Here is a 9,152-nt window from a genome sequence, read left to right on the forward strand (position 1 = left end):
CTCATACAAACCTATGGTGGGTCCGTGACCAGGTTAAGGTCCCGGGCATTGTTTTAGACGACTCTGGTGGGCACAGGAGGTGCAACTATATACAATACACAAGTTTGTGTTGGTCACGCCAGTCCTGTGACCGTGGTCCATGTTTACTAAATATGAAAGTTAACGGAGTCCATGTACTGGGCGTATACATTTTAGCAATCTTCTAGCAAATCTGGTTATTTTTACTCCGTTCATTAAAACTGGTTAATTAGGCACTCATTGACTAGCATTTCTATATGAAAAATAATAAAATATGGAAAACAATAAACGAAAACACCAATACCTAACATTTCTATGGCGTCATTAAACTACTGGCATTTTTAACATTTTTCAGATTACCAGGTCCCGTAGCCACGCTTCCTTGCGACTACGTACTACCGACACCGGCACAAACTCTTCCTCAGGCATTGCATGCTTGGTCACCTCCAGGGCATACCAGCCCCGCTGTCCGCAATGCCGGGTATAGGTGACCATTTCTTCGGGTTGGAGGTTGCGCTCGGGGTGCCCCCAGGGGATGTGCGGTGCTACGTCCCGCTGGGACACAAACACCCCAGCTGTGAGGCCTGCTTCTCGGATGAAACCCCACCCTTGCTCGGGGTCAAACTGATCCACGAGACCACGACACCGTGGCCCTCTTACTCGTGAAGCAGTGCTCCTCACCTGCTCCTTTTCCGCTCTGTTGCGAGTGGCAAGCTCCCGCTGTCGCCGGTTTCGCGTGGTGATGTCGGCTTGTAACTGTTGGTGATGTCGTTCCCAGTAGGGGTTGTCAGCGTCCGCCCTCGGCTCCCTAGCTGGCTCTGATTTAATGTGGACTCTTGCGGCCCCAACAGCCGTCAGGATGCCGTGCGGCAGTGGAACCGGTGGATCTTTAGGCTCCACTTCCGCATCTATAGATGGAAAGACCGACTGCTCCGCAGCCGGGGTTGCAGGATCCGGGTGCTCCGCCTCTGAGGACGGGCCCGGTGATGCGGCCGGGTCTGGTCTGGCCGGGGTCCGGATGACCGCTGTCATGACAGTGATGAGGGACAGCACCGTGGTTTCTGCAGCTGGAGCTTTGTTTAAAGGCACCGAAGGTTCCGCTGTCGGGGTTGGTGTGTGCAGCTCGGCGTCTGCCGAGGACAGGGTAGGTGACGGTGGAATGGAATTTACAGGGGAAGGTGTGGAAGGTTCGTGAGGCCACCCATGGTGCGTGGTAAGATGGAATACCACCGCTGCAATTGGGAGTATCCGGTGGCGATGGTGCGGGCAGCCAGGTGTTTAACCCCTCTACGGTTAGGGAGGATGCCCCGGGACTCGGTGATGGTGTCCGGGAGGTGCTGTCGGGCCAGCAAGGGTTAATTGCATACTCAGTCCAATAACGCTGACGCTGACAACCGTGGTAAACCAAAGTTCTTGATGCCGCTGCAGCAGGGAGGGAGCACGCCTGGATCCCGTGCCCGTTGGTGTTGCTTGTTAGCCTGTGACCTTGACCTTGGCACCTCTTTTCTGTAGTTGGTCCCTTTTAGCATAGAACTAAACGGGTCCCTCTCACCAGTATGGCTAACTGGGTGAGCTTGCTCTCAGGGTTCACACTTGGGATTTTCTGGACTATGTATTGGGAAAGTCCTATCCTCCTCGTTTCGCTAGTACCCCGATTTTGGAGCGGGTGGAGAACGGATCTTGAAGGCTCCGTCTTCGTCGGGTAAATTACTAGGACGCCTGAAGCTACTTCCTGGCCTAGGGTCCACGTACCCCGTCGTGCCCTGGCCCCTGCCCGGTGATGTGACAAGGCTGCCGGGTGTCCTCCTCGACAGTCCGTGCCCCTTGTCACGATCCCCTGCGACCGGTGTCCAGCTCCTACCAGGCCCAGACCAACGTCTGCCACCTAGTAGTCTCAAGGAGCCCAGCTCCTGACCTCTCCTCTCGAGAGTCACTTCACAACTAACTGTCTGTCTCCTCACACTCCTGACCTCCCCTCACCAACCCCCCAAGTGGGTGACCCTATTCCCTTCAGGCTGTCCACTGGTGTGTCTGGTGGGTGTAGTGCCGAGTGTTCCTAGGGTTTTGATTAGCTTGTTCTTAGCAACACCAAAGGTCAGGGACCCATAACCAAGGTGGAGGTGGATATCATGCAGAAGGGCAGATTGCACAATACCCTGTGACCTGATAGGCCAGGGCGTCACATGTGCAGGTGGAGGGGGATACGGTGCCATTGTACGGTATTATATGATCTCTGCAGGTGGGGGGGGGGCGATACGGTGCCATTGTACGGTATTAGATGATCTGCGCAGGTGGAGGGGGATACGGTGCCATTGTATGGTAATATATGATCTGCGTAGGTGGAGGGGGATACGGTGCCATTGTATGGTAATATATGATCTGCGTAGGTGGAGGGGGATACGGTGCCATTGTACAGTATTATATGATCTGCACAGGTGGAGAGGGATATGGTGCCATTGTATGGTAATATATGATCTGCGTAGGTGGAGGGGGATATGGTGCCATTGCACGGTATTATATGATCTGCGCAGGTGGAGAGGGATATGGTGCCATTGTACGGTATTAGATGATCTGCGCAGGTGGAGGGGGATATGGTGCCATTGTATGGTAATATATGATCTGTGCAGGTGGAGGGGGATACGGTGCAGCAGGTTTATGCACAGTCTGCGGCACGGGGTCACACTTCTGTTATTGTGATGACATCGGGACATTCCTGGCATTTTTCCATTTTGGGGTCAGAGTTTCTGCAGATTGCAGCAATTACCACATCCTGTCGTGTTGCACAAGGCGCAGGAACATGGCGAATGCTGCCCACTAAAATCCGAAGGGGGCATGTCTTATCATTTACAATGGGGGAGTGATATTATTTCGGGGGGTGATGTTATCATTTACACCGGGAAGGGGGGATATCCCCCTACAATCCTAATCTCCACACCTGACAAGGTGACGTCAGCCATTAGTGGTTCATGTTCTGCGGTCACCGCCTCCGCTTCTCACCGTTACCAAGAATAAACAGCCATTATCTCTGCCGCACCCTGAGTGTTGTGTGTATTAGGCTGCGGTCAGATGAGCGTATGGAATCATATGCGATAAGATGAGGACACTTTGCTCAGACTGCTGAGAGCATGACCAGGTGACCACTGCTGAGAGCGTGACCAGGTGACCACTGCTGCGAGCGTGACCAGGTGACCACTGCTGCGAGCGTGAGCCGGGCGTCCTCTGCTGAGAGCATGACCAGGTGTCCTCTGCTGCGAGAGTGAGCCGAGCGTCCTCTGCTGAGAGCATAAGCCGGGCGTCCTCTGCTGAGAGCATGACCAGGTGTCCTCTGCTGAGAGCATGACCAGGCGTCCTCTGCTGCGAGTGTGAGCCGAGGGTCCGCTGCTGAGAGCATGACCAGGCGTCCTCTGCTGAGAGCATGACCAGGCGCTCCTCTGCTGAAAGCATGACCAGGCGTCCTCTGCTGAGAGCATCACCGGGCGTCTTCTGCTGCGAGTGTGAGCCGGGCTTCCTCTGCTGAGAGCATCAGCCGGGTGTCCTCTGCTGAGAGCATGACCAGGTGTCCTCTGCTGAGAGCATGAGCCGGGTGTCCTCTGCTGGGAGCATGAGCCGGGTGTCCTCTGCTGGGAGCATGAGCCGGGTGTCCTCTGCTGGGGAGCATGACCATGCGTCCTCTGCTGCGAGTGTGAGCCGAGCGTCCTCTGCTGAGAGCATGACCAGGTGTCCCTCTGCTGAGAGCATCAGCCGGGCGTCCTCTGCTGAGAGCATGACCAGGTGTCCTCTGCTGAGAGCATGAGCCGGGTGTCCTCTGCTGGGAGCATGACCATGCGTCCTCTGCTGCGAGTGTGAGCCAAGGGTCCTCTGCTGAGAGCATGACTAGGTGTCCTCTGGTGCGAGTCGAGGGTCCTCTGCTGCAGGTGTGAGCGAGGGTCCTCTGCTCCGAGTGTAAGCCGAGGGTCCTCTGCTGCGAGTGTGAGCCGAGGGTCCTCTGCTGCGAGTGTGAGCCGAGGGTCCTCTGCTGCGAGTGTGAGCCGAGGGTCCTCTGCTGCGAGTGTGAGCCGAGGGTCCTCTGCTGCGAGTGTGAGCCGAGGGTCCTCTGCTGCGGAGTGTGAGCCGAGGGTCCTCTGCTGCGAGTGTGAGCCGAGGGTCCTCTGCTGCGAGTGTGAGCCGAGGGTCCTCTGCTGCGAGTGTGAGCCGAGGGTCCTCTGCTGCGAGTGTGAGCCGAGGGTCCTCTGCTGAGAGCGTGACCAGGTGCCCTCTGCTGTGAGCGTGAGCCGAGCCTCCTCTTCTGCGAGCGTGAGCCGAGCCTCCTCTTCTGCGTGCGTGAGCCCGGCGTCAGGTGACTTCCTTTAGTGATATACATCATTGGAGGGATCATGTGACTTCCTGTAGTGATACATTGTGCATCGTCGGGGGACATGTGACTTCCTGTACTTATACATTGTGCATCATGAGGGGGGTTCAAGTGAGTGACGCTGGCCCCAGTCCCTTCATGCAGCCACTCAGTCTCCAGTGATCGGTGCCGTGGTCAAGAGTCATGTGGGAGGAGTCACAAGTGGGGGTGTGGCCTGATCGTTTGTTACAATGGTTCCTGTTGGTTATCACTGATTGGCTGCTGTGCGCAGATCCTGTGAGGTGGCAGTGACATCACTGATCCTCTGCCCTCCTGTAGGAGATCCGGACCCCGGGCTCGGCTGCTGCGGGTGGATCCTGGTGATCGTGTCCTTCTTCTTCACCATTCTCACATTTCCCATATCAGTATGGATGTGTATAAAGGTAAATCAGAGACATGTGGAGACCCCCGGCCCCATCACCCCCGGGCCCCTGTCGCTCCTGGTCCCCGTCACCCCCGGGCCCCTGTCGCTCCTGGTCCCCGTCACCCCCGGGCCCCTGGCGCTCCTGGTCCCCATCACCCCCGGGCCTCCGTCGCTCCTGGTCCCCGTCACCCCCGGGCCCCTGGCACGCCTAGTCCCCGTCACCCCCGGGCCTCCATCGCTCCTGGTCCCCGTCACCCCCGGGCCCCCGTCGCTCCTGGTCCCTGTCACCCCCGGGCCCCCGTCGCTCCTGGTCCCCGTCATCCCCCGGGCCCCCGTCGCTCCTGGTCCCTGTCGCCCCTGTCTCCCCCTGCTTCCCGTCACCTGTCACCCCCAGCTCCCCATCGCCCCTAGCCCCGTCCCAGTCACTTCCAGCCCCCCATCACTCCCAGCCCCCCCATCACCCCTAGCCCCGTCCCAGTCCCTCCTAGTCCCCATCACCCCCGGCCACCCATCACCCATCACATGGCCACGCTCCCTGCCGCTGACATCACTCCTCTGATTTCAGATCGTGAAGGAATACGAGCGGGCGATCATCTTCAGACTGGGCCGCATCCTGCGAGGAGGAGCCAAGGGACCAGGTCAGGTTCTGTGTAATGTTCTGTGCACCGGCCGCTGCAGTCCCATGTAAACAGGCTGTGACTGTGAGACAGCTGCATATTTGTTACAGTGGATCAGGACGGGTGTTCACCTGTTAGTAACTTTTCATTGCTCACGATGATGGGAGACGCACTCCGTGTACGCAGAGATGAAATCCGCTAGAGCGTGGAAATAATCACACGATCCCAACCAGAGCGCCGCGGATGACACCGAGCAGCACTGCGCCGAGCATGCGTCACCGTAACCGCCACCCCACTGTAACCCTGCCCTCACTGACATCACCCACCGTGACTCCTCCGCAGGTCTCTTCTTCGTCTTGCCCTGCACTGACAGCTTCATCAAGGTGGATATGAGGACCATCTCATTCGACATCCCACCCCAAGAGGTAAGAAAGTCAGCAAGAGGCCGCGGGGCAGGAGGGGACCACGGGGCAGTAAGGGGCTGGACCACGGGGCAGGATTGTGCCGGGATAGATGGGACCGCAGGGGGCTGGACCACGTGGCAGGAGGGGACTATGGGGCAGGAGGGTGGCGGGCTTGAGGGGACCGTGGGGCAGGAGGGTGCCGGGCTGCAGGGGGCTGGACCTTGGGGCAGGAGGGGGTCGTGGGGCAGGAGGGTGCCGGACCATGGGGCAGAAGGGGGCCGGGTTAGAGGGGGCCGCAGGGCCGGAGGGTGCCAGACTATAGGGAGCCGCAGGGGGCTGGGCTGCAGGGTAGGAGGGGGCTGGGCTAGAGAGGGCTGGGCTTGAAGGCTGTAGGGTTCTGGGCAGGAGGGTGAAGCGCTACAGCGAATCGAAGGGGTCTGGGCTGCAGGGTGCCTGACTGGAGGGTGAAGGGCCGGAGGGCAGTGGGGGGGGGGGGGGGGGATTGCTGTGCTGTGGAGCCAGGACAAGGTATTTTGGTGCCCTTGGCTGATGGTGTGCCTGTCCTCCTATGTAGCCTGGATATTCGAGCCCCGGTGACCCTGCCAGTGATCATCGCTCTGCTGGTTTTGGCCTCGGCTGATCGGTGGTGTTCGCGAGGCTGTGGGTCACGTTATCTGCAGCACATTCTGCTCACACCCATCGGGTAAATCACAAACACTTTGTTTTCCCGCAGTCCGAGCTCCGGCTGAATTGTTTTTTTAAATATCAAAAGCGAATAATAACGGGCAGAAGTGACGAGTGCGGCTGGATTTTATTCCTGTATTTGTGGTGGGGGAGGGGATAATAATAATGGAACTCAAATATCTTATTTTATATAAATCCGGTCCTTTCTCCCTCAATAGAAATGAGAAATAACCCAAACTGGCATGGAGTATCCGTCAGAGTCCGGACTATAACGAATGAATCACAACCGTAAATGCCAGAAACACAAAAAATGAACTGCGGGACGTTTGTTTTGTCGTCCACCTATTACCCTAAAAATGATCGAAACATTGTATGTTCCCCAAAATGATGTCAATTTACCCCGTAACAAAGGATCCCTCACCCAGCGCCCCCGACAGCAAACACAATCACTGCAGATAGAGGAAAGCCAAGATGTGACCCGACTGTCCTGTGCTGCTCTGGTGCTGACCCAGCCCTCCTGCGGCTGACCTGACCGTCCTGGGCTGCTCTGGTGCTCACCCCTCCGTCTTGGGCTGCTCTGGCGCTGAGACGGCCCTCCTGGGCTGCTCTGGCGCTCACCCCTCTGTTCTGGGCTGCTCTGGTGTTGACCCAGCCCCCCTGCGGCTGACCTGACCGTCCTGGGCTGCTCTGGCGCTCACCCCTCTGTGCTGGCCTGCTCTGGCGCTCACCCCTCTGTGCTGGCCTGCTCTGGCGCTCACCCCTCTGTGCTGGCCTGCTCTGGCGCTCACCCCTCTGTGCTGGCCTGCTCTGGCGCTCACCCCTCTGTGCTGGCCTGCTCTGGCGCTCACCCCTCTGTGCTGGCCTGCTCTGGCGCTCACCCCTCTCTGCTGGCCTGCTCTGGCGCTCACCCCTCTGTGCTGGCCTGCTCTGGCGCTCACCCCTCTGTGCTGGCCTGCCCTGGCACTCACCCCTCTGTGCTGGCCTGCTCTGGCGCTCACCCCTCTGTGCTGGCCTGCTCTGGCGCTCACCCCTCTGTGCTGGCCTGCTCTGGCGCCGAGATGGCCCTCCTGGGCTGCTCTGGTGCTCACCCGGCCGTCACTGCACTCTATGATGCAGATGCACCGAGGATCAATGACCACGCATAAGGTTCTATATGAAGTCCCGGCTCCCAGCACGGCCCTCACTGGCAGCGACCACCTGCCGGTCACCACGGTGCCACCACACTGGACTGGACACAATGCTGCAATATTAATAGTGGGTTTTCTCCTAAACTGTGTGCCCCTCCCCAGGGTGGTATTAGACCCCTAGCACACACATGGAGAAGCAGGCAGGGTGGGGGTCCCACACCGGACAGTGATGGAGCAGAGTGGGCTGCGGAGGATGGGGTTTTTAATTTCTCCTTTGTTTTCTCAGATCCTCACTAAAGACTCGGTGACGGTCAGCGTGGACGGAGTGGTGTACTACCGGGTCCAGAATGCCACCCTGGCCGTGGCCAATATCACCAATGCCGACTCTGCCACTCGCCTCCTGGCACAGACCACCCTGAGGAACGTGCTGGGAACCAAGAACCTGTCCCAGATCCTGTCCGACCGGGAGGAGATCGCACACAACATGCAGGTAGGGGGCGCTCGGCTACCCACCACCATTGCTGCCGCGTGCGCTTGGCCACCCACAACAACCACCACGGCTGACACAGTCTCTCCCTGCAGTCCATAAGGAAGGAATGACCTCGCATCACCTCCCATAGGTGCTCAGGAGAAATAGGACAGTCAATCAAAGGTTAACTCCGGCACACTATTATTTCCCAAAAACCAGATAGGAGACAGTCATTGGATGTCAAAAATCCTTTTTCTTTTATTTTGTTAGTGCAAAACGTGAAAAAAGTGAAAAACGGTGCTATACAATTGTCCGCCAGGTGTCGACGTTTCGGCTAGCAACCCTTCATCAGGTCGGACAGGCTAAATACATCATATACAGAAATGAAAACAAAACAAAGAAAAGGAAATCAGTCAATTGTAATAGATAGCTGCATTATCAAGGTAAACAAGGCTAAAACTGTGCATCAGTTAACATAGATACTGACAAAACCATAGAGACAAGGGTACAAAGAAAGTGCATACAGTTTAAACCTGGGAACGAACTCATGCATCAAGGTTCACAGAACCTGTTTGGTTATTTTTCTACTAATGCTCAGTTGATATAGATTAAAGAAATAACGTGAGTGACCGTGGGGTATGAAGAACATGGCAAGAATGCTCACCTTGACCTACACTGGAGTAACCAGCCTGGTAAATATGTAGGATAGCTGTAAGGATGTAAAGACCTCCGTACGGGGACAGCTGGGGAAGAGAGTACAAGTGAGAGAGGGATTAGGAAAAAAGGTAGAATAGAGGAAGAGAGAAAAAGGAGAAAAGAGAGGAAAAAAGGAAATAATAGTGGAAATAGGGAAATAATAGTGTGCCGGAGTTAACCTTTGATTGACTGTCCTATTTCTCCTGAGCACCTATGGGAGGTGATGCAAGGTCATTCCTTCCTTATTGACTGATTTAATTTTTGACCTAGCTCCCTCATTTCCCCAACAAGGCCATTCTTTTTCTGGATCTGCCGATGTCGCAACCCAGCTTCACCACATTCTCTTATAATGAAGAAGAGACAAACACTATAGTATCAAGGGT

At 56.6% G+C, this 9,152-nt stretch overlaps 1 protein-coding gene across 1 annotated transcript in view; it reads left to right on the forward strand.

The window, feature by feature from the left end:
* The window catches only part of LOC142255233 (stomatin), a 49,750-nt gene that overhangs the window by 6,313 nt on the left and 34,285 nt on the right, over window positions 1-9,152 (forward strand). The window contains exons 2-5 of the mRNA XM_075326756.1: window positions 4,688-4,791; window positions 5,338-5,410; window positions 5,732-5,814; window positions 7,891-8,094. Coding sequence (XP_075182871.1) covers window positions 4,688-4,791; window positions 5,338-5,410; window positions 5,732-5,814; window positions 7,891-8,094 — 464 coding nt within the window. The remainder of the gene's footprint in view (window positions 1-4,687; window positions 4,792-5,337; window positions 5,411-5,731; window positions 5,815-7,890; window positions 8,095-9,152) is intronic.

This window comes from Anomaloglossus baeobatrachus, chromosome 10, assembly GCF_048569485.1.
Source record: "Anomaloglossus baeobatrachus isolate aAnoBae1 chromosome 10, aAnoBae1.hap1, whole genome shotgun sequence".
Taxonomy (NCBI): domain Eukaryota; kingdom Metazoa; phylum Chordata; class Amphibia; order Anura; family Aromobatidae; genus Anomaloglossus; species Anomaloglossus baeobatrachus.